At 63.1% G+C, this 27429-nt stretch overlaps 1 protein-coding gene across 2 annotated transcripts; it reads right to left on the bottom strand.

Moving 5' to 3' along the window:
• Window positions 1–1287: 1287 nt before the first annotated feature.
• EIF2B4 (eukaryotic translation initiation factor 2B subunit delta) lies at window positions 1288–27429 on the bottom strand. 2 transcript variants are annotated; one of them, XM_037893601.2, is made up of 13 exons: window positions 27354–27429; window positions 25386–25429; window positions 24541–24673; window positions 23282–23491; window positions 22588–22670; window positions 21291–21382; window positions 19840–19954; window positions 18294–18370; window positions 17836–17938; window positions 3335–3462; window positions 2138–2315; window positions 1854–2034; window positions 1288–1535 (listed from the first exon to the last, which is right to left on the bottom strand). In XM_037893601.2, exons 1-13 carry the CDS (start codon window positions 27376–27378, stop codon window positions 1336–1338), a joined length of 1569 nt encoding a protein of 522 aa, XP_037749529.1. In that variant the 5' UTR covers window positions 27379–27429; the 3' UTR covers window positions 1288–1335. The 2 variants fall into 2 exon arrangements, with proteins under 2 accessions (XP_037749529.1, XP_043397874.1); XM_043541939.1 differs by lacking the exons at window positions 21291–21382; window positions 22588–22670; window positions 23282–23491; ... (1 more) ...; window positions 25386–25429; window positions 27354–27429 and adding an exon at window positions 21170–21287.

Raw genomic sequence — 27429 nt, 5'->3', positions numbered from 1 at the left:
GGACAGAGCCCGTGGGGGGCGGGGCCGGTTCCCCTGGGGGCGGGGCTGGGTACCCTAAGAGGCACCCGTGGGGCGGGGCCATTCCCCTGGGGGCAGGCAGAGGCGGGGGCTCGGTACTCTGAGAGGAACCTGTGGGGGCGGGGCTGGTTCCCCTGGGGGCAGGCTGGTGGGGGGCAGTTCCCCTGGGGCCAGGCGGGGGGCTGGGTACTCTGAGAGGAACCCATGGGGCAGGGCCGGTTCCCCTGGGGGCAGGCTGGGTGGGGGGCCGGGTACCCTGAGAGGAACCCATGGGGCAGGGCCGGTTCCCCTGGGGGCAGGCTGGGTGGGGGGCCGGGTACCCTGAGAGGAACCCATGGGGTGGGGCCGGTTCCCCTGGGGGCAGGCTGGGTGGGGGGGCCGGGTACCCTGAGAGGAACCCGTGGGGCCGGGCTGGTTCCCCTGGGGGCAGGCTGGGTGGGGGGCCGGGTACCCTGAGAGGAACCCGTGGGGCCGGGCTGGTTCCCCTGGGGGCAGGCCGGGGGGGGGGGGCCGGGTACCCTGAGAGGAACCCGTGGGGCCGGGCTGGTTCCCCTGGGGGCAGGCTGGTGGGGGGCAGTTCCCCTGGGGGCAGGCCGGGGGGGGGGGGCCGGGTACCCTGAGAGGAACCCGTGGGGCAGGGCCGGTTCCCCTGGGGGCAGGCTGGGTGGGGGCCGGGTACCCTGAGAGGAACCCATGGGGTGGGGCTGGTTCCCCTGGGGGCAGGCTGGGTGGGGGGCCGGGTACCCTGAGAGGAACCCGTGGGGCCGGGCTGGTTCCCCTGGGGGCAGGCTGGTGGGGGGCAGTTCCCCTGGGGGCAGGCTGGGTGGGGGGCCGGGTACCCTGAGAGGAACCTGTGGGGGCGGGGCTGGTTCCCCTGGGGGCAGGCGGGGGGCTGGGTACTCTGAGAGGAACCCATGGGGCAGGGCCGGTTCCCCTGGGGGCAGGCTGGGTGGGGGGCCGGGTACCCTGAGAGGAACCCATGGGGTGGGGCCGGTTCCCCTGGGGGCAGGCTGGGTGGGGGGGCCGGGTACCCTGAGAGGAACCCGTGGGGCCGGGCTGGTTCCCCTGGGGGCAGGCTGGGTGGGAGGCTGGGTACCCTGAGAGGAACCCGTGGGGCGGGGCCAGTTCCCCTGGGGGCAGGCCGGGGGGGGGGGCTGGGTACTCTGAGAGGTACCCGTGGGCGGGGCCGGTTCCCCTGAGGACAGGTGGGGGCCCATGCAGTGCAGCTCTGGCCCTGTCCCCCAATCACGCAGTCCCAGCAGGCAGCCGTGAGATCAGCAGGGTTTATTGAGGGTCCGTGCAGCCCCCATTCCCCCACTACTGCTCCACGTTCTTGACACGCAGCACGACGGGCACCGAGGTGCACGGGATCATGCCCAAGTCCGTGATCACCAGGTCCACCAGCTCCGGGGGGGTCACGTCATAGACCAGATTGAGAAGGCGCAGGGATGAGTTCTCCTTCCAACTACGCAGCTGGGCTCCTCCCTTCCCAGGCATGATCAGGTCATCGGGGTCATCTATAGAGACATGCTACAGGGTCAGGCACTAGGGTGCACCTGCACCCCCTCCCTGGGAGGAGCTGCCTGGCACGGGGACAGCTCCCCATGACTTCCCTGACTGGCTGGAGGAACTGCCTAGCACTCGGACAGCCCCCCAGCCAAAGGAGCTGACTGGCACCAGCACAGCCCCTCCCTGCCCCCCATGACTTCCCCGACTGGCCAGAGGAGGGTGCAGTGCTGGGATGTGCCATACACTGGTCAGTCTGGCTGCACGGTGGCCAGCAGCTGCTCTGAGGGGAGCGGAGCCCACGGCACGGGAGGACGCAGGGCACGTACCCAGCTCGTTGGAGACAAAGGAGTCCGTCTGCACCCGCTCACAGAACTTGTAGGTCTCGCAGCACACCAGCACAGGCACGTTGTAGGCCTTGGACACCAGCGCGATCTGGGATGTCCCCACCCGGGACATGACGGAGCCGTTGGCCAGCAGTGCGTGAGCCCCCAGCAGCACCTTGGAAACCTGCAGGGGGGAGCACGTCAACTAGCACCAATCTACGGCTGTAGCAGGCCCTGCCTCCATCACCCTAGCAATGCCCTTCCCCTCAGCACAGCGGCCTGCTCACCTCGGGCAGCACGTAGGAGATGGCGGTGATCATGACGTAGGTGCAGCGGATGCCCTTGCGCACCAGCCTGCGTAGTGTGTCTCGGCCCTCCAGCCGCGGCCGGCTGTCCACCACAATCACCCGGAAGGCACAACCGTTGGCATAGGCGTCACACAGTGTGCGGTTCACTAAGGAGGAGCTGACAGGACACCACAAGTGAATTCATGGAGCTTAAGGCAGGAAGGGACCATCTAGTCTAATTGGCATATCACAGGTCAGAGAAATTCATCCAGTTACCCCGACACTGAGCCCAATAACGTGCGTTAGGCTAACGCACACTCAGAATGGCAGCCAGTCTGGATCTGAAGCCATCGACAGAGGGAGACTCCACCCCTGCCCTTGGCAGTTTGTCCCAAGAATTCATAACCCTCCTGGTGAGAATTTTGTGCCTTCTTTCTAGTTTGGATTTGTTGGGCTCCAGCTTCCAGCCATGGGTTCTTGTTCTGCCTTTCTGCACTAGATTGAAGAGCCCTCACTGTTCTCCCCCCGTGAAGGTGTTGTAATGACACTGTAACGAAGTCACCTCTCACTTTTCTTACTGAACTAAACAGATCAAACTCTTTAAAGCTCATTCTGCTTCATTCCAAATACTGAACAGAAATATTTATTGAACAGTTCTGCCTTTTCCACATCATTAACAATATTACCAAAATCTCCGTCTAGTAATGGGCCTGCACCATTGCTTGGATTTCTTCTGTTCCTGATATATTTGAACTCCTTATTATCCTTACCCCTGACAGCCACTGATTTTTCCCTGAGGTCTTTAGCCTCCCTTATCAATTTTCTACACTTCTTAGCTTCTAGTTTATATCAATTACTATTTATTTCCCATTTGTTATATGTTGCTTTTTTATTTCTTACTGCAACCTTCACTTCCTCACTGATTCAGGATGGGCTTTTAGGCACAGTTGTCCTCTTCTGTGATTCTGGAATCATGGATTTTTAGCTATCTAAAGAATTTATCTTAAAGAACACCTGATTTCCATTCACATTTTTCTGTATACATTTTCCTTCCAGTCAACTTTGCTCATGGGAAATTAGCCTTTGGAAGTATCTGTATTTTTGGCTGGGACTGTCCAGTTTGCCCACAGTGAACATAAGGAAGGCTCCTCCACCCTGGGCCAGATCATCTGCACAGGGAAGCCCCCTCCTCCATACCATCCATATACCAGGATGACATCACGGTCACTGATCTTCTCAAAGGCGTATTTGGAGATAGCTTCGGCTGCCAGATGGATCTTCTCTCTCACGTATCCTTCGATGCTGCCCTGCAGTTTCCCCTTCGCCTGGGGAGAGGCAGTGACAGTCACACTGGGGCCTGAGAGCCCTGACATCTTTCCCTACGGCTCACCCCACAGCTGGCCATGCTCCACATTCCGACGAGGAGGGAGCACTCCCATCCCACCTACCCAGGGCGCCCTGACTGGGCCGAGCAGCCGCAGGCCCCCAGCACATGGTTTGGGAGAGCCCCTCCGCACTGGAGGAGGAAGGGAAGGGAACCGGTCTGTGCTGTACAATTCAGCCAGGGCAGCTCCCATTCCCCCATCCCATCCTCATGAGCAGGAGCCAGGATGCACTGCATGGCACAGGCCTTACCCTGAGTCCAAAGGACCCATCACCCCACAGGGCTGGAGAGGAAACCCCGGCAGGGAATAGGCTGGCTCAGAGCCACTGCCATTCCTGTAGCACCTTCCCGCTATGAGGCCTCCAAAGCACTCTCCCACCACCCCACCCATATGGAAGTGCAGTCCCCCCTGGGACAGAACTGGGCACCTGTAACAGCCACACAGAAATGCTGCAAAATAGATGAGAACAGCAGGTGAAGGAGGATCCTCTATGAAACAACTGCAGGGGGTTAGCTCAGCTAAACATAAATTATCTGGGCTTGAATTTGGCCAGGCCACAGGAGCTAACACTCCAACTCTGACAGACAGCAACTGGCAAGGATCTTTAATATGGTTGGTCAGGCCTTTGCCATCTGAGTGGGACAGAGCCCACTACAACCGCACTGAGGCCAGCGCTGACTGCAGAGGGGAATGTTCCCTGGCGAGTCCCCTGCCCGGCTCCCTGCAGCACAGCGCCCATAGCTCTGCATCGGGGCCAGACCTGACTGCAGGGGGGAATGTTCCCTGGCGAGTCCCCTTCCCGGCTCCCTGCAGCACAGCACCCGTAGCTCTGCATCGGGGCCAGACCTGACTGCAGGGGGGAATGTTCCCTGCTGAGTCCCCTGCCCGCCTCCCTGCAGCATAGCGCCCGTAGCTCTGCATTGGGGCCAGACCTGACTGCAGGGGGGAATGTTCCCTGCCCAGTCCCCAGCCCGGCTCCCTGCAGCACAGCGCCCGTAGCTCTGCATCGGGGCCAGACCTGACTGTAGGGGGGAATGTTCCCTGGCGAGTCCCCTGCCCGGCTCCCTGCAGCACAACACCCGTAGCTCTGCATCGGGGCCAGACCTGACTGCAGGGGGGAATGTTCCCTGCCGAGTCCCCAGCCCGGCTCCCTGCATCACAGCGCCCGTAGCTCTGCATTGGGGCCAGCGCTGACTGCAGGGGGGAATGTTCCCTGCCGAGTCCCCTGCCCGGCTCCCTGCAGCAAAGCGCCCGTAGCTCTGCATCGGGGCCAGCGCTGACTACAGGGGGGAATGTTCCCTGCCGAGTCCCCTGCCCAGCTCCCTGCAGCACAGCGCCCGTAGCTCTGCATTGGGACCAGACCTGACGGCAGGGGGGAATGTTCCCTGCCGAGTCCCCAGCCCGGCTCCCTGCAGCACAGCACCCGTAGCTCTGCATCGGGGCCAGCGCTGACTGCAGGGGGGAATGTTCCCTGCCGAGTCCCCTGCCCGGCTCCCTGCAGCACAGCGCCCGTAGCTCTGCATTGGGGCCAGCGCTGACTGCAGGGGGGAATGTTCCCTGCCCAGTCCCCAGCCCGGCTCCCTGCAGCACAGCGCCCGTAGCTCTGCATCGGGGCCAGCGCTGACTGCAGGGGGGAATGTTCCCTGCCGAGTCCCCTGCCCGGCTCCCTGCAGCACAGCGCCCGTAGCTCTGCATTGGGGCCAGACCTGACTGCAGGGGGGAATGTTCCCTGCCGAGTCCCCTGCCCGGCTCCCTGCAGCACAGCGCCCGTAGCTCTGCATTGGGGCCAGACCTGACTGCAGGGGGAATGTTCCCTGCCGAGTCCCCTGCCTGGCTCCCTGCAGCACAGCGCCCGTAGCTCTGCATCGGGGCCAGACCTGACTGCAGGGGGGAATGTTCCCTGCCGAGTCCCCTGCCCGGCTCCCTGCAGCATAGCGCCCGTAGCTCTGCATTGGGGCCAGACCTGACTGCAGGGGGGAATGTTCCCTGCCGAGTCCCCAGCCCGGCTCCCTGCAGCACAGCGCCCGTAGCTCTGCATCGGGGCCAGACCTGACTGCAGGGGGGAATGTTCCCTGCCGAGTCCCCTGCCCGGCTCCCTGCAGCACAGCGCCCGTAGCTCTGCATCGGGGCCAGCGCTGACTGCAGGGGGGAATGTTCCCTGCCGAGTCCCCTGCCTGGCTCCCTGCAGCACAGCGCCCGTAGCTCTGCATTGGGGCCAGCGCTGACTGCAGGGGGGAATGTTCCCTGCCGAGTCCCCTGCCCGGCTCCCTGCAGCACAGCGCCCGTAGCTCTGCATTGGGGCCAGACCTGACTGCAGGGGGGAATGTTCCCTGCCGAGTCCCCTGCCTGGCTCCCTGCAGCACAGCGCCCGTAGCTCTGCATCGGGGCCAGACCTGACTGCAGGGGGGAATGTTCCCTGCCGAGTCCCCTGCCCGGCTCCCTGCAGCATAGCGCCCGTAGCTCTGCATTGGGGCCAGACCTGACTGCAGGGGGGAATGTTCCCTGCCGAGTCCCCAGCCCGGCTCCCTGCAGCACAGCGCCCGTAGCTCTGCATCGGGGCCAGACCTGACTGCAGGGGGGAATGTTCCCTGCCGAGTCCCCTGCCCGGCTCCCTGCAGCACAGCGCCCGTAGCTCTGCATCGGGGCCAGCGCTGACTGCAGGGGGGAATGTTCCCTGCCGAGTCCCCTGCCTGGCTCCCTGCAGCACAGCGCCCGTAGCTCTGCATTGGGGCCAGACCTGACTGCAGGGGGGAATGTTCCCTGCCGAGTCCCCTGCCCGGCTCCCTGCAGCACAGCGCCCGTAGCTCTGCATTGGGGCCAGCGCTGACTGCAGGGGGGAATGTTCCCTGCCGAGTCCCCAGCCCGGCTCCCTGCAGCACAGCGCCCGTAGCTCTGCATCGGGGCCAGACCTGACTGCAGGGGGGAATGTTCCCTGCCGAGTCCCCAGCCCGGCTCCCTGCAGCAGGAGAAAGAGGAAGTTGTTGATTCAAATGCAGAGCTGTGTGAAATGGGGGACAGAGTGCGGAGGAGGCGGGAGCCAAGGCAGGAGGGGGGACACGCCAGGTTGAGGGGTGGGTATAGGCAGAGGGAGACAGACCAGGATACTCTTGAACTTGAGTCCCCCGTCTCTGTATTCATCTGTGATCAGCCAGCAGCAGGAAATCCACCGGCGATGGGAGTCTCATCCCCTGTAGCGCTGGGGCAGAGAGCCCCTCGCGAGCGGTTACGCCCCTGCTGGAGCGGTGGTTCTGCGAGATGCTGGGTGTAGGCAGTGCCGGTCCCTCTGGACGTGGCCAGGCGCCTCGTGCACATGGGATGTAACGTTTTAATAGCCATGTGCCTCAGGGCTACACATGCACCCCAGCCCCCTTCCTGCTCCCGTGCCATGGGAGGGGGGCGGAGCGGCTGTGACGGTCCCTTGCGGCTCGAAGCCCCTGGTAGCTAAGGGCTCTGAAAGCAGGGACAGAGGGTGGGTCATGGGATCCACAGGGACTGCACCATCGCGAAGCACCACAGCTCCGGCCCAGTAAGTAACCGGTCTCTCCGAGTACAGGCCAGCATGGAGCCCGCTGCTGGGGACTGTCAAGCAGTGCCCCTCAGGGCGGGGGAATGAAGGGCTCCAGCTGGCCAGGACCAGAGGACCTGGCTCAGACCGGGCATAGGGTTTGGCAAGGTCCACGGGTTACTTGCAGGTCCCTGATCCTGGCGTGTGTCTGAAGCAGACGGAAGAGCTGCCTGGGCTCTGAAGGAGAGCGCCAGCGTGTTCGGCGGGGAGGCGCACCAGCCAGCTGGTAACGCAGCCAGGGACAGCCTGTGATCCACTTCGATATTCTCCATGAAGAGATGGCTTGGTCCAGGGCTCTGGCAATAAATGGATGGGGGGGTCGGAATGGTTTGGTCAATACAACAAAGCAAAGCCCTGGATGCATCACGCGTGTGGTTTCTTTTCTCCCGGCACCGAGTGCGGCAGGGGGAGGAAGTCTGGCAGTGGACTGGCCCATTCAGATGGAAATCTGAGACCAACTCAGCAGTGAACATCAGCTAAGGTCTCAGCACCACCTTGTCCCACAGGGAGGCTCGACAATATGTCCCTGAAGTCACAGCCACTAGCAAGACCAACTTCAGAGTGAGGTGGTGCAGGGAACGTCCTGAGAGCGGCTCGAACGGAGGCACCACGACTCTCAGGAGGACTGAAAAAAGAGAAGAAGGAGGATCCTGGGAACTACAGGCCAGTCAGCCTCACCTCAGTCCCCGGAAAAATCATGGAGCAGGTCCTCAAGGAATCAATCCTGAAGCACTTACACGAGAGGAAAGTGATCAGGAACAGTCAGCATGGATTCACCAAGGGTAGGTCATGCCTGACTAATCTAATCGCCTTCTATGATGAGATTACTGATTGTGTGGATGAAGGGAAAGCAGTGGATGTATTGTTTCTTGACTTTAGCAAAGCTTTTGACACGGTCTCCCACAGTATTCTTGCCAGCAAGTTAAAGAAGTATGGGCTGGATGAATGCACTATAAGGTGGGTAGAAAGTTGGCTAGATTGTCGGGCTCAACGGGTAGTGATCAATGGCTCCATGTCTAGTTGGCAGCCGGTGTCAAGTGGAGTGCCCCAGGGGTCGGTCCTGGGGCCGGTTTTGTTCAATATCTTCATAAATGATCTGGAGGATGGTGTGGATTGCACACTCAGCAAATTTGCGGATGATACTAAACTGGGAGGAGTGGTAGATACGCTGGAGGGGAGGGATAGGATACAGAAGGACCTAGACAAATTGGAGGATTGGGCCAAAAGAAACCTGATGCGGTTCAATAAGGATAAGTGCAGGGTCCTGCACTTAGTACGGAAGAACCCAATGCACAGCTACAGACTAGGGACCGAATGGCTCGGCAGCAGTTCTGCGGAAAAGGACCTAGGGGTGACAGTGGACGAGAAGCTGGATATGAGTCAGCAGTGTGCCCTTGTTGCCAAGAAGGCCAATGGCATTTTGGGATGTATAAGTAGGGGCATAGCGAGCAGATCGAGGGACGTGATCGTTCCCCTCTATTCGACATTGGTAAGGCCTCATCTGGAGTACTGTGTCCAGTTTTGGGCCCCACACTACAAGAAGGATGTGGATAAATTGGAGAGAGTCCAGCGAAGGGCAACAAAAATGATTAGGGGTCTGGAACACATGACTTACGAGGAGAGGCTGAGGGAACTGGGATTGTTTAGTCTGCAGAAGAGAAGAATGAGGGGGGATTTGATAGCTGCTTTCAACTACCTGAGAGGTGGTTCCAGAGACTCTCTAGTCAGGTTCTAGACTATTCTCAGTGGTAGAAGAGGACAGGACAAGGAGTAATGGTCTCAAGTTGCAGTGGGGGAGGTTTAGGTTGGATATTAGGAAAACTTTTTCACTAGGAGGGTGGTGAAACACTGGAATGCGTTACCTAGGGAGGTGGTAGAATCTCCTTCCTTGGAAGTTTTTAAGGTCAGGCTTGACAAAGCCCTGGCTGGGATGATTTGATTGGGGATTGGTCCTGCTTTGAGCAGGGGGTTGGACTAGATGACCTCCTGAGGTCCCTTCCAACCCTGATATTCTATGATTCTATGAATGGAGGTCCCAGACAGAGGCAGGTTCTCTGATCAACGCAGGAGTCCCTTGGAAATCTCGATACTGGGGAGAGGGGTGTGTGAAAAGACCAGGCACAACCGCACAGGTGGGCAAGCTGAAATGCTGCGAGGGGCGCGTTAACAGACGAAGTGAAGGCCAGCCTGCTTCCAGTGTAACAGGGAGTCCAGGATCTTTGGTACTGAAACTTGGGCTCAGAACAAATTGGGCTGGGCTGCCATATTGAGACCACCTTCCACCTAGATGAGTCCGTCGGTCTGGCAGATATTTTCCTGCATTCGATCAGGATTTCCTAGGCCCAGAGGGAGCAGTGCCTACCCGCAGCACTGAGTCAGCCCACAGCCATGCCATCAGGTGCAGCGAACACGGGTCTGGATGCAGCAGCTGGCCACGGTGCTGCGAGATCAGGTCCAGGAGCTGGATCGGCGACTTGACGGACATTTGTCACAGGGCTGTGAGCCACAGCTGTCTTGCCCAACAGGGCAATGAGACGGACTGTGGGAGATCACCGTGGGAATCGGGGAGCAGGTGGAATGGGGTGCAGCAGGCTCCGTTCCACTGCAGGAGGACGAGCTCTGGGGACAATCCTGGGCTCAGTCCTTCTTGGGAGCCAAAGTTCTGAGCGTCAGCATCGTCCGTGGTGGCGAAGGGGCTGCTCACAGACTGCTCATGAAACTCTCTGGGTTCTTGCTGGCTGCCATGGGGGATGGTAGGGCCAGCGGCGTCACCTTGTTTGGATGGCGTCGAGTCCAGACCCTGACGGCCTCCGGATGTGTGAGGAGCAGGCCTCCCCTTTTCGATGCTGGGTGTGTCATGCAGGAAGCTCTGCAGGGCTGAATTCCAGTGGACAGGGAGGAATGTCACACCGGCCTGAGCTCCAAGACATTCCCTCCACGCCAGCCGGGGACCAAGTCCCGTGAATCTGTAAGTGACCCAAGTGAGCCCCCAGCCTGAGACATTCGTGATCAGTATCTTCATTGGTGAGGGGACGGAAAGGGCAACCCTTTCCAAGTGTGCGTGGGGCCCAAGCACCGGCAGCTCTGCCGCGACATGCTGGGGCAGACACATCCCTGCCTATCTGAAGGCTCAGTGGAGACGAGACTGACCTGAGCCAGACTCAGAGGGACTGCAGCTGGTGTCTGGCACGAGACTTCCTGAGCGTGCGTGCTAACATGCGAGTAGCGCTGCCAGCCACGGCTGTCTGGCCCCAGCCATGAAGAGTGAGTCCCTGCAGCGCTGGAGCCCACCCTTGGTCGTGCATGCCTTTTCTGGCTGGCGTCTACAAGGCTCCCGTGAATGCTGTGCCCAGGAGGGTGAGGCATTACTGTTAGGATCAAGGCCTCTTTGTTAGCCTGAGAGAGAATTTGGGGTTTGATCTTTGATATTCTTACTAACATGTGTGAACAAAGACGCTGTGTGTTGCATCTGCCCACTATCAATGGGGTTTATGGCACAATGTGAAAAGACAAGGAAGAGAGTTAAAGTGGTGCTGGGTATGGTGGGAGTTTAATGTAGGAGCATACACTGGAAGGCTGCCCGACACCTCTCCCAAGCCAAGGTTAAGCAACTGGTCAGGAGGGGCAAGGGGAATTGTGTGTGTGCGGGGGGCATAAGAAACACTAAAAGCCAAAGAAACAGTGACCCTGCCCGAAACACAACTTCACTCCCTACCCTTCCCAAGAGGTGGTACTGAAGCCCCCAGACTCAAGGCCCCCCAAGACAGAATATGATCATAAGTTGTAAGGGGTGGGACTAGGGCCGGGCACTACAGGTCAATTTGGGCCTGCTAAGAAGAAGGAGGGAAGGGAAGAAGGCTCTCCCAGTGTGCAGAGCTCTTGATATGCTTGCTTGATCAACCCCAATTAACATGGCATTGCCTGCACTTCGGACTTCTGGTCTTCTGCCTTCTGTCTGCGGGACAAGGGGCGGGGGTGGGGGAGCAGGGGGAAGCCCCTAACAGTTATTAATAATAGTTCACCAGTGGGGGGGACAGGGACAGAGCACGTTCCAAGCCTACTGCTGCCGCCTGCTGCGACTTGCCTCCGAGCAGCAAGTCCATAAGTGCCCTGACTTCTCAGGGGAGCCGCAACCAGCATGAGGCATTTCCTGGAGACTCTCAGGGCCGCAGGGAGCCTGAATGGTAACGCTTTGATCCCCCACGAATGGCCGGGTCTTCCTGTGGGCCGGCTGGGTGGCCGTGTCCTGAAGCCAGGAGCCATGCACCAGCCCTGGGCTGCAGAGATGGAACCATGGAGGGAAGTGTTGCTGTCCTGAAGCAGTTCAGTCTCCTCTGGCCAGGCATGAAACAAAAGCCCCCTTTCGTCTTCCAGAGACTACGTTCAGCATCCGTTGTCTAAGGTGAGATCGTCCCACGCTCAACGGAACGGGCAAGGCAGCCCCCAAAGACTGGCTCCTGACGGGACCTGCACTGGAGCCAAACACTCCCATCAAGTCTGCAGTGGGGAAGGGTGGGTGACAGAGGATATCACAATAGTTTTTACAATGGGTACCATGGCTGCCTGCCCTGGGAGAAGAGGGGAGCCTGCTGCCTCTGTTGGGGTTTTCTGTAGGGCAGAGGTGGGCAAACTACGGCCCACAGGACCGTCCTGCCCGGCCCCTGAGCTCCTGGCCCAGGAGGCTAGCCCCCGGCCCCTCCCCCACTGTCCTCCCTCCCCCGCAGCTATGCTGCCGCACAGGCAGTGCTCTGGCTGGCAGGGCTGCACGCTCATGCGGGGCGGCACGTCTGCAGACATGCTGCTCTGAGTGGCCTGGTAAGGGGGTCGGGGCAGGGGGGTTGGATATGGGGCAGGGGGTCCCGGGGGGCAGTCAGGGGACAGGTAGCAGGGGGCAGTTGGATAGGGCACAGGTTCGGGGGGGCAGGGGCAGGGGAACAGGGGGGACTGGATGGGGGTGGGGTCCCGGGGGCCCTGTCAGTGGGCGGGGGTGTGGATGGGGTCGGGGCAATCAGGTGACAGGGGGAGTTGGATAGGGGGTGAGGTCCCGGGGGTAATTAGGGGTGGGGGGGGGTCCCGGAGGGGGCAGTCAGGGGACAAGGAGCGGGGCGGGGTTTGGATGGGTGGGGGGTTCTGAGGGGGGCAGTCATGGGGCAGGAAGTGGGAGGTTGGGGCGGGGCCCAGGCTGTTTGGGGGGCACAGCCTTCCCTACCCAGCCCTCCATACAGTTTCACACCCCGATGCGCCCTCGGGCCAAAAGGTTTGCCCACCCCTGCTGGAAGGGGTTGGTGTGTAGATTCTCAGGGTGGCTCTGAAGTCATCGAAGTGAGCACTGGGTCGCTTCCTTTGTTGAAGAGCTCTATCCTCCCGAATGGGAGCCTCACATGGTGTCACGGATCCACCGGATTGTCTGTGCTATGCTGTGGCCTTTCCTGAGAGCACCCCGTCAACGTGCCAGACCCCAAAGGGCCACCCTTTTCCACAAGGGTTGGCCGTGCACCCTCAACGCCTCCAACACTGAGCCTCCATGCTCCAGCACTCCTGCTTCTCACCATGAGCTCTACCCAGCCAGGCCAACTCAAGCAGAGCCCTGTTCAGAAACTTCCAGCCCCTCAGGGATCTTTGGGCACTACCTGCAGCAGCTCCAGGCAGCCTTTTCCAAAGAGAGCTGGGTTCCCAGTCACCTGGACACAGCCTCAGGAGCGCTTCGGTTAGCAGAGAGAAACACAGGCTAAGACAGGGTTCAGACTGGCCAAGTGCCTCTTTTTCTGTGAGCTGAGCTCTTACCACAGCGGCCTCGCCTTCGCAGAGCCTGCTGAGTTCACCCCGGCCTCCTGCGAGAGCTACCTGCTGTTAAGTGTCCTTTGTTCAGACGCTGGGATTCCCGCTGTCTTTCAAAATCACCCCTTGATACCGTCAGTTTCAGCCAGTCCTTAATGACCCATTCGCCTCCCCCTAGCAATTCCACAGACACCTCCAGTCTCCTGCTCTCCTCCCGGCCCGCATTTGAACCCTTCCCTAGTCACTGGCAGGCAGTTCCCAGGCAGTAAGTCACTGCTATGCCCATCTTCAATAACTTCCCAGACGCATCACACACGGCATGCTGCATCTCTCCTGGCATTCCTGAGGCTGACAGGAGGCCCAGCTCCTGGTCAGAGCCAAGGCCTGCGACCTTGTGGCCATGTCAGAGCCTGCACAGCGGCTCTGGCCACCTCTCATAACTCCTTTAAGTCCTCCTGGCACCCTGTGGCACTTCCAGCAGGACGGGGTCACCCTCTCCAGCCCCAGGAAATTAGATTTGGTGAACACCCCCAGCAGTCTGCCGCCCAGCGCTGCAGCGAAGCAGTCGAGGAGACCTCGCGCCTGCACACATCCAGTTTTGGGGGGTCCTTGTCCATTTTGTCTATTTTGATTTTCCCACACTGCTGTAGTTACCCCACAATCCTGGGTTTGGGTGGGAGTCAAAGGGCTCAGTTTTTCAGAGGTCTCTGATCTGACTTCACCTGTTCAGAGGTAGGATGGATAGTGACTGGGGTTTGCCAACCCCCCGACTGGCTCCAGTGTGCTTTCTGTCACAGGTGGAACAGTTCTGACCAGGGCTGACACAGTGAGGGAGTCAACCTTTGTGAGATTCCTCTCGTATGGCCATCATTTGGATATCCAGGGTCTCCGCCATTGAGCCAGGACATGCTGGAACGCTTCCGTCATCAACTGCTAGGCAAGGGCTGGTCTGACCGCCTCCTCCAGCAAAGACTGGGGCTCCCGGGGTTTCTCCAGTGCTCTCCATCCTGGAGTGCTGACGTCGGGCTCTGGAGACGGTGGTCTGGGCAGTGAAGCCACCGGGAAGAGCTCGATCTCCTCCTCCTAGACATCCCGGAGGGGATCTGCTGGGGAACATGTGGGATGATGAGCCGCACAGAGCCAGTCTAGCATGGTATACAGGTCAGCTCAAAGCCACTCTGGCCTCCTACGAGAGGGGTCCCCAGTACCACCTCTAGGCCTCTGTCAGACAGACGCGGGGAGGCGTCTCTGCTTGGTGCTGGGAAGAAGGCACAGTTTGGTGAGGGTGATGAGGCATATTCCTCGGCCAGTGCCACGGGGAGGTCTCTGCTCCAGCTCTGCGTCAGTGGTGGCCCAGCAGGGATCCCAGTGGTTCAGTGAGGGCGTCCCCTGGACACTCTGTCAGTGCCCCGTGACTTAGCCCTGCTCTCTTGGCAGAGCACGACGGCAGCCTGCCCTCTCCTCCCAATGGGGCGACGTCTCTATGCTTGGAGTCGTGTCTGCTCTGCTTGGCCCCACACTCGTGCCTGCTGCAGCGATGACAGTGTCCCTGCTGGCACAGGCTCCGTCGGTACCAGCGCCAAAGCAGTAGCCAGCCTTGGTGCTGAGATAGCCGCGGGGTGCTGACAGCACTGGGGCAAACAGCGTCGATGTCACCCGTGCCGATTTTGCTAAAGTTGTCTTCCTGCCTTCCTGGCGCTGCGAGAGCCTGGCATGGGTCTGCTCGCAGGGCACTCGCTGAGGATTAGCCTGTGGGCTCCTTGGAGGGAGGTGGACGTCTCCTCCAGGTCTGAGTGACACGCATTGACTGCTCGAGCAGGTGCATTTCAGCCACGCCTTCCTCGACTTGCAAGTCCTTACCCCCTGTGCACCTAATGGGGAAGTGGCTCTGCCCCAGGCAGAAAAGGCATCGGCCATGTCTGTTGGCAGGGGACCGAGCCCCTAGCAGGAGGGGCTTGGCTTACACCCTGCAGGTTTAGAGTCTAACACATGGTCAGTGCAATGCGCTGCCTCCCGCTGCACGGGGGATGGACAGCGGAAACGTCCACAGGAGAGAGCGGAGCGACGCGAAGAGCGGGTGAAGCAGCAGTTTGTCACCGAACTGGGTGTAGAAGAGGAGTCTGAAGGAAGGAGAAAGTCAGCAGGCGAGCGCTCGCCAGGCTCCTTATCTCTGCCACGGGTGGTCTGTAACTTCTGCCTGCTTCAAAACGTACAGTGGAAAGTAGGTCAAGTCATTTTCCATAAAGAATGTTATCAACAGGTGCAAGAGAACCAGAGAGAGACGGGAGTAGCCTGCACCAAGAAGGCCATGCTGATCCAATCCAAGGAGTGTTGACCTTCTAATGGTTAGAAACAGAGATCAGGCCTAATTGGTGGACAAAATAACGAGGGGATGAGCTCTTCCCCCACTGCTCCCCTTGTGGGTCCTTCAAGAGACTTTGGGAGGGGGGGAGAAGACAGACAGAAGGATGGGGAGGAAGAACAGATGGTGACTACTCAACTGAGCTTCACCATCATGGCTGCTACCTCCACCTTTTCCAGGGACCCTGGGCCTTGGTCATCCTGCCCTTAGAGGCGTCCTGACCAGAACAGGCCAGACAGAGATCGAGACAACATCGCCAGCTCCACCGGCCATAGCCGAATCCCAGATACCACCTGGGAAGAAGCAGGATTGGACTTTAACAGCAGCAGCTCCAGCTCATCGCAACGCACTTCTTTTCTGCCCATAACGACATCCGATAGCGTCGAGAGAGGGTCAAACAGCTGGGTGATTTTCCTTCTAAAACCCTCTCCGGCTACAGGGCAAGGGAACAAGGGATGCTGTTGGAAGGAAAGCCTGACTGAATGCTTTATATTTCAAACGCTTTAACTGTTTGTCCTTCTTTTCTGTAGCTGTAATAGCAGGTGAATAGGCTGTTTAATGGGGTGTTTGCCCTGGTTCTGGGCAGGCTGAGGTCTCTGGATACCAACCCCTGCCCTGCCCCCGGTTCAAAACTGTTTAATGTTGGACGGTGGCTGGGTTCTGTTACCACCTTTGGCCCATTTGCTCCATCTAAATTAATACAACAGTGGCGCGAGGGAACCGAGGGAGGGCTGCTGACTCGGCAACCAAGCAAACGCCACTTTGATGTCAATATGTGCCACGTGAAGGCCCAGCCCCCATGGCCCCAGCTCTCCAGACGTCCCGACTAGACCTTGGGGTCTCTCACCACGTGGAACATGTTAACACTGAGCAGCACTCGGTACAAGACAGCCCTTGTCAAAGGACTCTCACGCTACAAGATCACAATCCCTGGCACCACAAAGTGATTGTCACTGTGGAAGAGGCAACCTTCCTCCACTCCAGTGCTCCACACCCAGTTCCAGACGTGTCACTTGTTATCAGACACCGCGAGCGCAGTCCTTACCCTCCCAGAACCCCACTTCTCCAGCCCTACACAAACCCCAAAGGTTTTAGTTAAACTACAACAATTCAGCCCTCAGGAGTCTGAGCAGTTGTGGCCACAGGCAGAGAACTGGAGAGACCAAGGTGCCCCCAGGGCTGTGGCCCCTGCAGTGGCAGAGAACTGATCAGGTCAGACATGCCCAGATGATCCCAGCAGGCGATCCAAGCCCCACACTGCAGAGGGAGATGAAAAATCCCCAAGGCCCCTGCCAACCTGACCTGGGGAAAATTCCTTCCCGACCTCGAATCTATCCATCAGTTTGACCCTGAGCCTGTGAGCAAGACCAGCAGCTGGGCACGTAGAAAGGATTCTCTGCACCACCCCAGAGCAATGGGCCACCCCGCGTAGTGTTCCATTTCCAGCAGTGGCCAGTCTCTGATGCTTCAGAGGAAGGCGAAAAAAACAGAATCCATCCTGCCACTTGTGCATTGAGGGGAAAATTCCTTCCTGACCCCCTGCAGGTCAGTGGCCGACAACACAAAGCATGAGATTTGAATATAGTCACTGCCACAATGCAGAGCTGCAGGTGTTACGAGCACACGGAAATCACTGCAGGCAGTCCTGTTCTGCTGCCTTCTCTGAGGGTGCATCTACACGGCACCTCTCCTGGGGCAGCACGTAGGTTAAGGTAGGTACACGCTGGCTGTGTCCACACTGTGATGTGTAGCTGCACGTATCGGTAAAAGGCCCTGGCAGGTGGGAGGCACCAGGGAGCTGCGGGAAACGTTCCCCACTGTAGGGAAAGATTCCTGCAACAGGGAGCTGCCGGAGCCTTCCCCCACTGCTTCCCAGCTGCCGGAGCCTTCCCGCACTGCCAGAGCCTTTCCCCACAGCTTCCCTGCCGCCGGAGCCTTTCCCCATTGCTTCCCCAGCCGCCAGCGCCTTTCCCCATTGCTTCCCCACTGCCAGAGCCTTCCCCAGCTGCCGGAGCCTTCCCCAGCTGCCTCCCATCCACTGCCGTAGCCTCTCCCTGCAGCAGGGTAGGAGTCCAGCGGTGGGACACTACAATGCTAAGAACATCAACGTGGATGGGGTGCTGCGTGGGCGAGCCCAGCCGTGTAGGGTACGTGCCCCGGTGCGTACCCCCAGAGGTCAGGAGGGTCTGTACTCACCTGAGCAGAGCTCCCTGACCGCAGTCCTAGTTATACCAGTGCTGGGGGCTGGCTGTGGATGTATTCTACACGCAGTGTGCAGTGCAGATGTACCCTGAAGTTCCTCTGGTCCTGATGACCCTACGTAACTCAGTGTCACCGGCACATTCTGCCCCTTCACTGCTCCCCCAATTCCCACCATCAATAAATACATTAACGAGATCTAGGTCAGCACCTCAAGGCCTCCGTTTGCCTTCAGCCGTGATGGAAGGTGACCATTTATTCTACGCTGTGTCCTGGCTCCTAACCAGTTTCTGATCCCTGGCAGTATCTGCCTCAGCCCACAGCGACTTAGTGTCTTTACAGCCTCTTGAGCAGGCCCCTCCTGTAGCCCTGGTGAACCCACAGACCCCTCTGCAGGCTTCCTGCTCACCTCCTCCTCTCTCAGGGTGCTGGACAGGCCTGAGATCTCTTTCTTGAGGTACTTAATGGCATTGCCCATGCTGGCGGAGAGGGGCCGGCACTGGTTCAGGAAACTGCAGAGAGGAGACAAACGCTGAGGGGCACGGACTGGAGCCAGATCTGGGGGGCAGAGAGCACTCAGTGCTGGGGGGGGCAGGCAGCACCCCCAGGGCGGGGGAGTGCTTGGGCTCATTAATGGGGATTAGCAGCTTTTCAGCATATGCAGAGAAGCCCCTGCCCAGTAATACCCAGCCTGGGCCTGGCGGGGAGCAGGAACAGCAGGCTGGGGGAGAATGGCCGCGCCAGTGGAGATGACCAGCCCGGACTGGGGGGGCCAGGGGAGAACCACAGGCATGGTACCCATATGAACTGCAGCCCCAAGAACCCCTCCCTTGGAAGATCCTGCCGTCCCATCTCTCTCGGCCTCACCTGATGTAGGGCTTCAGCCTGGCCACCAGGTCTCTTGAGAGCTCCTCGCTGGGTGGCGTTGAGTAATCCCGGATCACCTGGAACAAGCAGGGCAAGAGGCCGTGACACCCAGGCACCGGGACAGGGTATCCCGGCTTGGCAGAGGAGTGGAGGGGGCAGGCAGCCGGGGCTCATCTAGGGAGAGCAGCAGGTACCCAGGCGTGTTAACTGGGAACATCTCCCAGGAGCAGGCATGGGCGGGGGGGACATGGAGAGAGACTGGGCTGGTGTGGGGCGGAGGTGGCCTACCCGAGCCCGTGCTCGCACAGAGTGCTGTCATGGGGCGAGGGGCAGGGCGAGCTGGGAGGGGGCAGCTGGGACAGGTTCTGAGGGGGTGGAGAAGAAGGGAGGTGCTGAGCTAGTGGTGAACTGGGCTGGGCTGGGCGGCGAGGTGATCAAATAAAGGAAGATGAGAAGGAGGAGCTGGGAAGTGCAACGGAGGGACAGAGGGAAGGTTTTAGGGCCCGAGGAGCAGAAGAAAGCAGAGCTGGGTATGTGAACAGGCCCTACCAGAGACGGGAGGGCATGGGAATAAAAACTACGGACGTGCTGGAGAAAGTATCAGGGAAAGATGCTTGGTGAAAAGGGAACTGATCACAAAGCAGAGCCTGAAACCAGCAAACGAGAAGCCGCCCACCCCGGGCCTGCAGCGCATGGACTGAGCGTGACAGGTACTGAAGGAAATGCGCCCAATGGGCAGGTGAGGGCCCACTAGGTGCAGGAAGCCCGCTTGTGGATACACGCCGTGGGAAGAGATACAGCCGCAGGACAGCGACTCTAAGGAGAACGGCAAGCTGAAGAGAGGCAAAGAGCAGGACAGCCAGCGTGGAGCTGGACTTCCAGCCCAGGGCAGGAAAAGTTCATTCTCCGGAGTGACCCGGACTGTCGCTGATCCAGCTCCGTGTTCTTGGACAGCGTGAGGAAGAGCCGCGTGTGCGAGGCTAGTGAGTGGGGAACCAAAAGCTTATCGTCACAAGCAGTAAGTACTCGGTAACGGTCTAGGTCTTTCTGCGCCTGGTACAGTGGTGGGGTTTTCCCTTATAAACTTTTAAAAATGTAAACGATCCATTTTGTCTTGGTTTGCCTCTGCTCAGTCAGCACAGCCTGCCTCGCCGGTCACTGCAGAGGGGCATTGGCAGAGCGGGAGAGCAAGGCTTCCAGACAGCGGGGGGTGGGGCAGTGGAGGGTTGGGGTGCTTGGGGCTGGAGCACCGGCAGAGCTGGGGGGCGGGGCAGGGGGCACCCGCAGTGCTGTGGGGGGAGGGGGGCAGTTAGTCAGGCTCCGTGGCGGGCAGGTGCCAGCAGCCCGACCTGTTCTGCCCCCAGGCTGGGCTGCGGCACCACGCAGGGCCTGGCCTCACCAGCCCAGGGAGCTGGCACACGACAGACTGGCGCAGCCCAAGGGAGCGAGGGGCCCGGGTCCAGGCCCCGAGCCAGGGCAGGACGCTGCCTCTCAGCCTGCGCCCCTGGGGGGAGCCGGCACTGGCGCTGCGGGGGGTCAGCGGTACCTGTTTGAAGACTTGCAGCAGGGCGAGGCAGCGTGCATTGGAGCCGTTCAGCAGCCCCTGGGAGTACTGCAGGCCGAGCCGCACCACGGCGGGATGGATCGCCGTGGAGGGGATGCTGGGGACACAGGGCACAGATGAGAGGCCTTGGAGCTGGGAGGCTCCACCAGCGAGGAAGGGGAAGGACCCTACGGCCCCCAGTGCTGGGTCACCTCCCCAGAGCTTCCATGGTGAGCCCCCAAGCGATCAACCTGCCAGTGAGAGGCACATGTGCCCTTCATGAACCAGGCCACCCCACACACACCCCCAGGGTATCCCCATCAGCTCCCCACAGGGCATCCCCATCACCCCGTAACCCCTGCGGATACCCAGGGCATCCCCATCATCTCCCAGGGCATCCCCAACACCTCCACACCCACCCAGGGCATCCCTGACACCCCATAACCCCCCACACCCACCTAGGGCATCCCCATCACCTCCCCCCAAGGCATCCCCATTACCACCACACTCACCCAGCACATCCCCGTCACCCTGTAACCCCTGCGCACAACCAGGGCATCCCAGACACCCCCCTGCACACACCCAGGGCATCCCCATCAGCCCTGCACACACCCCCAGGGCATCGCCATCACCCCATAGCCCCCACGCACACCTAGCGCATCCCCATCACCTCCCCCCAGCACATCCCCGTCACCCCCACACCGCATCCGTCACCCCCTAACCTCCGCGCACACCCAGGGCATCCCCATCAGCCCTGCACACACACCCAGGGCATCCCCGTCACCCCATAACCCCCATGCACACCCAGGACATCCCTGTCACACACACCCCCACACACACCCGGGACATCCCCGTCACCCCGTAACCCACCCAGGGCATCCCCGTCACCCCTCCTCCCCACAACACACCTCCAGCATATCCCCGTCACCCTGCCACACACACACCTGGGGCATCACCCTTTGCCCCACACTTGTCCCAGGCCAGGGCTCCCTATTTGTCACATATTCCCCTAACCATCCAGGTTACCGCATCCCCCAAACACCCCTACACACAGTAATAGGGTGCCCCCCTCACCCCATACCTCTCCAACACACACTGGGTGCCCCCTTCATTCCACCCACCCCCCCCCACACACACACACACAGCCAGTACGTCCCCCGCCCCATACCCTCCCCACATGCGGCAAATGGGATGTCCCGGCCAACCCACCCCAACTGGCCAGGGCTCACCCTTCGCCCTGTAGCCCCACCAGGGCAGCAAGACCTGCCCCTGGGGTGGGCACACAGAGCTGGGCAGCCCACAGCAACAGGGCGTCGCCCCAGCTGGGGCTCACCAGTTTCCCCTCATCCAGGAAGGACACACGGAGGCCAGGCTGCGTGGGCACAGCCCAGCCCAAGAGCACAGGCTGCAGCAGACATCTTCACCAGCCTCAGGGCCGGGCGGGGAGCACAAACCTCATCTGCTGCGTCAGCGGCCTCTTCCGGCTGTACTGGTGCAAGTGGGAGAAGAGATTGACTTTGGCGCCATAGTCTGGCCTCAGAGGAACCTGGCATGGAAATTTCAGAGCACGCTGCTTCAGTGCAGGTCGGCAAAGGCGCTCTGCCAGACACAGCCTGCCCATGGCACACTCCCACCCCTAGCTCACCCCTGCTGGGCACTGCCCCCCTGCCCCTGCCCAGCAGGCACAGCCTGCCCATGGCACACCCCCCACCCTGCCCTCTCCCCTGCCAGGCGCCGCCCACCTGCCCCTCCCCCTTTCCCCTCCCCAGCGGCACAGCCTGCCCATGGCACACCCCCCACCCTGCCCTCTCCCCTGTCAGGCACTGCCCACCTGCCCCTGCCCCCTCCCCCATGGGCACAGCCTGCCCATGGCACACACCTCCACCCCTGCCCCCAACCCCGCTGGGTGCCGCCCACCTGCCCCTGCCCCCCCCAGACACCACCCACCTGCCCCCTTCCCAGTGGGCACAGCCTGCCCATGGCACATCCCCCACCCCTGGCCTCACCCCTGCCAGACACCGCCCACCTTCCTCCTCCCCAGTGGGCACAACTTGCCCATGGCACACTCCCCACTCCTACCACGCCGGGCACAGCCCCGACACCCCCTCGCTGGGCACAGCCAACCTGCCCATCAGGAGGTGAGCCAGCGATTAGGGCCTAAGCGTCTGTAAAGGATCCATATACACATTGATATCACATGCTGCTTAGGAACCTACATGAACAAGCACCTGGCCAATGTAACCTACACAACGGGGTGCCTGGGATTACCCTTTGGGGAGCAGTACCAAACACTGCCATCTGGCTTACTTGGAACCGTCCCTGATATCTAGGCACAGAACAGGGACGGGGCGACGACAGGTCACGGCGGCCCCGCCGAACAGAGCCAGCGAGGCAGGGCCCCAAAGCCCCTGACCAGCATGGAGACAGGCTGGTTATCGTTAATAAGCAGATGAGTGAGTTCCCTCACTTGGCGTGAAGGGAGACCCTTAGTTTGGGTCACAGCCGAACGCAGCCAGGGAGGGGGCGGGCAGAGCCCCTGGGTATAACAGAATGCGCTGAGACGGAAGGATCTGCATCCACACACCTTGTCTGTACCCACAGCCACCCCACCCGCCTGCCCCATGCCCCTATCTCCTGCCCCGGACCCCCGCTGGGCACAGCCTTCTAGCCCACTACGCCCGCCCACCCCAGGTGTCCCCCTTCACGGAGATGAGACCACACGGCATGTGGCGGTGCCCGGGCACCCTGTACCTGCTGCCGTTCCAGCTTCTTCGCCAGTCTCCTCTGTGCTGCTGGGTCGTCCACCTGCACGTGCTCCGGTACCCGCTTCACCACTGGCAGGAGCAAGGAGAACAGGCTGAGCTGGGGGCTAGGGCATGACCCTAACACGGAGCCACCCAGGCACCGGGGGAGGGGCACAACCACACTCCACGGGGACCCAGGCATCCTGGAGGGGCAGGGGGCAACAAAGAGCATGGGGACCCGGGAAGGGGGTGGGGGACGAGGGCAAAAGCACAATCACAGCGACCTGGGCACAGGGGAGATACGGCAGCACCATCCAGGGGGCGCTGAGCTAGACCCCCCCCCTCCACGCCAGCTCATCCAGGGGATGCTGTGTCAGACCCCCTGCCAGCTCACCCAGCCTCAACCAGGGGACACCGCTCTGGGCCCCCTGCCAGCTCATCCAGGAGGCGCTGAGCCAGAACCTCCACCAGCTCACTCAGCCCTACCCTGGGGGCACTGCCCCGGGCCACCCACCGGCTTACACAGCCCTACCCTGGGGGCACTGCCCCGGGCCACCCACCAGCTTACCCAGCCCCACCCAGGGGTCGCTGCCCTGAACCCCCATCGGTTCACCCAGCCCACCCAGGAGGCGCTGCTTTGGACCCCGGGCCCTGCACCGCACCCCTTTGAGCCCACAATGCTGAGGAGGGGAATGCCTTACTGGACTGGGACTCGCTGGGTGGCAGCCTGGGCTTGGCCGGCGCAGCTGCTGGGGTCGACTCCACTTTCTTGGTTTGTTTCAGGGCGCGGTCAGCCTCCTGCTTGGCCCGGCGCTCTGCTCGCAGCTCCGCCTTGCTCTTCCCTACCGCCGGCTTCTCGCTGCCAGCCAGGCCTTCGCTGGGCACTGGGGCCAGCATGGGGGGCGCAGCCCCTACAAGAGGAGAGACCGGTCAGCTTGCAGGAGCCTCCTGCACGCCCAGGATCCAGAGAGTACACGGCCCATGGCGGGAGGGAGAGGGGGGCGCAGTGGTCAGAGCACGCGACGAGGATGCAGGAGACCAGGGGTCATGTCCCTGCTCCACCACAGACTGGCCAGGCACTGGGTCCCCAGTCCCCACCAGTAGCATGGGGCAGTAGCCGGGCTGTGCCATGGCTGGTCGGGTGTGCCCCGGTCAGAGGTGGAACCCAGACGGACAGACAGAGAGCTCATAACCCAGGGGCCACGTGCAAATGAGCAAAGGCTTGGGACAAAGTGGGAATTTTTTGTAATATTTTATGAGCCCTGCTTGTGCCTCAGTTTCTCCCTGTGCTGCATCGTTACTGAGTGGGTGGAAAAGGGCTGTGTGCTCTCAGGGCAGGGGGAGAGCTGCCCAGGCCCCCTACCAGAGGCAACAGTGGCAGCTCCCACGGGGAGAAGATCACGTCCCACCTCTCCACAGGGCAGCTGAACACCACTCCCCAGCGGAGACCAACAGGCGGGCGGGGGGATAAGTGTTGGCTGCTGGAAGCACTGGCGGGGGCTCGGACCAAGGAGTGAGCCGGAGCCAGACAGAGCTTGAACCCCGGGGGTCGCTGCGGCTGGGCTGGGCGCCGGCTGCCCAGAACGGACTCTGCTGGAACCACTTCTCTGTGTGCCAGGCCACGGATACACCCACCCGTCTGCCCGCGCTGGCTGGCTGTCCCTGCAGACGCTGGGGGGGGGGCGGGGGTGCTGCTCCGCCAGATGGGACACGTCTACCCCAGAGTCTGTCCCAGACTCGCTGCCCAGGGCTCCCGGGGTGGGGCAGGGGGCTGCAGGCCCAGGGGCCCAGTCTCAGGAGGCGGTGAGACCACGTGGCTCACCCTGGGGGAAGAGCGAGACCCCGGGGGTCTGGGTCACTGCAGGCCCCTCCCAGAGACTGTTCCCAGGCTGGGGGCTTAGCACCGGCCCTGGGGGTCGGTGACAGGAGCGCGCTGAGAAGGGGCAGCCCCCCGCTGTACCTGGCGGCTGGCCCTGCGGGTGCCCAGGGAGGGAGGGCTCAGCTGGCTGCCCCTTCTCGTCTCTCCGCTTCTTCTTCTGCTGCTTCTTCTCCTTCCGCAGCTGCAGCTTCTCCTCCTTGGAGAGCTCCTGGGCCTGGGGGGGCCACGAGTCAGCCCGGCCCCCTGTGGGCAACCTGCCCCTCCCCCGGCTCTGGGGGCAGCCCGACCCTGCCCCCCGCTGGCCGCCCAGCCCCCTCCTGCAGCCAGACCAACCCCCACCCCGGGGGCAGCTCCCCCCCAGCCCCCTCCTGCAGCCGGACCAACCCCCACCCCGGGGACAGCTCCCCCCCAGCCCCCCAGCCCCCTCCTGCAGCCGGACCAACCCCCACCCCGGGGGCAGCTCCCCCCCAGCCCCCTCCTGCAGCCGGACCAACCCCCACCCCGGGAGCAGCCCCCCGCCCGGCCCCCCAGCCCCCTCCTGCAGCCGGACCAACCCCCACTCTGGGGGCAGCCCCCCGCCTGGCCCCGCAGCCCCCTCCTGCAGCTGGACCGACCCCCACCCCGGCGGCAGCCCCCCGCCCGGCCCCCCAGCCCCCTCCTGCAGCCGGACCAACCCCCACCCCAGGAGCAGCCCCCCGCCGACCCCCCAGCCCCCTCCTGCAGCTGGACCGACCCCCACCCCGGCGGCAGCCCCCCGCCCGGCCCCCCAGCCCCCTCCTGCAGCCGGACCAACCCCCACTCCGGGGGCAGCTCCCCGCCCAGCCCCCCAGCCCCCTCCTGCAGCCGGACCGACCCCCACCCCGGGAGTAGCTCCCCGCCCAGCCCCCTCCTGCAGCCGGACCGACCCCCACCCCGGGGCCCCTCACCTGTCCGTCTGCGGGCGTCTCGCGGCTCGGCACGGGGCCGGCCCCTGAAACAGAAGAGCGGGGCGTGAGGGGGCTCGGGGGGCGATTCGGGGGGGCGATCCCGGGGGGCTCGGGGGCGGCTCGGGAGGGGCTCGGGGGGCGATTCGGGGGGCTCGGGAGGGCGATCCCGGGGGGGCTTGCGGGGCGGCTGGGCGGGCGATCCCGGGGGAGTTCGGGGGGGCTCGCGGGGCGGCTGGGGGGGCGATCCCGGGGGCGGCTCGTGGGGCGGTTCGGGGGGCCGATTCGAGGGGCTCGGGGGGGGCGATCCCGGGGCGTTGGGGGGGCCGATTCGAGGGGCTCGGGGGGGGGGCGATCCCGGGGGGCTCGCGGGGAGGGGGGGGAGGGCGATCCCGGGGCCGGCGGTTGGGGGGGCGATCCCGGGGGGGGCGATCCCGGGGCGGTTGGGGGGGCCGATTCGAGGGGCTCGGGGGGGGGGCGATCCCGGGGTGGGGGGGGCCGATTCGAGGGGTCGGGGGGGACGATCCCGGGGGGGGTGATCCCGGGGCGGGGGGGGGGCTCGCGGGGGGGGGCGGTTGAGGGGGGCGATCCCGGGGGCGGCTGCTGGGGGGGCCGATTCGCGGGGCTCGGGGGGGGGGAGGCTCGCGGGGGGTGGCGGTTGAGGGGGGCAATCCCGGGGGCGGCTGTTTGGGGGGGGCCGATTCGCTGGGCTCAGGGGGGGAGGCTCGCGGGGCAGGGGGGGCGGTTTGAGGGGGGCGATCCCGGGGCGTTGGGGGGGGCCGATTCGAGGGGCTCGGGGGGGCGATCCCGGGGCGGCTGTTGGGGGGGCCGATTCAGGGGCTTCGGGGGGGGGGAGGGCTCGCGGGGGGGTGGTTGAGGGGGCGATCCCGGGGGCAGCTGTTGGGGGGGCCGATTCGAGGGGCCTCGGGGGGGAGGCTCCGGGGGCGGGGGGGCGGTTTGAGGGGGGCGATCCGGGGCGGCTGTGGGGGGGGCCGATTCGCGGGGCTCGGGGGGGGGCGATCCCGGGGCGGTGGGGGGGGCCGATTCGAGGGGCTGGGGGGGGGGGGAGGCTCGCGGGGCGGGGGGGGGGCGGTGAGGGGGCGATCCCGGGGGCGGCTGTTGGGGGGGCCGATTCGCGGGGCTCGGGGGGGGCGATTCGAGGGGTCGGGGGGGGGGATCCCGGGGGCGGTTGAGGGGGGTGATCCCGGGGGCGGCTGTTGGGGGGGCCGATTCGCGGGGCTCGGGGGGGGAGGCTCGCGGGGTGGGGGGGGGCGGTTGAGGGGGGCGATCCCGGGGCGGTTGGGGGGGCCGATTCGAGGGGCTCGGGGGGGGCGATCCCGGGGGCGGCTGTTGGGGGGGCCGATTCGAGGGGCTCGGGGGGGGGGAGGCTCGCGGGGGGGGTGGTTGAGGGGGGCGATCCCGGGGGCAGCTGTTGGGGGGGCCGATTCGAGGGGCTCGGGGGGGGGGAGGCTCGCGGGGCGGGGGGGCGGTTGAGGGGGGCGATCCCGGGGGCGGCTGTTGGGGGGGCCGATTCGTGGGGCTCGGGGGGGGGCGATCCCGGGGCGGGGGGGGGCGATTCGAGTGGTCGGGGGGGGGGATCCCGGGGGGGGGGGGCGATCCCGGGGGCGGCTGTTGGGGGGGCCCGATTTCGCGGGGCTCGGGGGGGGAGGCTCTCGGGGTGGGGGGGGGGCGGTTGAGGGGGGCGATCCCGGGGGCGGTTTGAGGGGGGCGATCCCGGGGGCGGCTGTTGGGGGGGGCCGATTCGCGGGGCTCGGGGGGGGGAGGCTCGCGGGGCGGGGGGGCGGTTGAGGGGGGCGATCCCGGGGGCGGCTGTTGGGGGGGCCGATTCGCGGGGCTCGGGGGGGGGGCGATCCCGGGGCGGTTGGGGGGGCCGATTCGCGGGGCTCGGGGGGGGAGGCTCGCGGGGCGGGGGGGGACCCGGGGGGGACCCGGCCCGCCGCTCGCTCTCACCGCTCCGCCCGCCCCGCTCCGCCATCGCTGCAGCCTGCGCCGGGCCCGGCCGCTCACAGCGCCGCCCCCGGCCGGA

Source organism: Chelonia mydas, chromosome 3 (genome assembly GCF_015237465.2).
Source record: "Chelonia mydas isolate rCheMyd1 chromosome 3, rCheMyd1.pri.v2, whole genome shotgun sequence".
In the NCBI taxonomy this organism is placed as follows: Eukaryota; Metazoa; Chordata; order Testudines; family Cheloniidae; genus Chelonia; species Chelonia mydas.
This window is presented reverse-complemented; position numbering and strand designations above follow the sequence as displayed.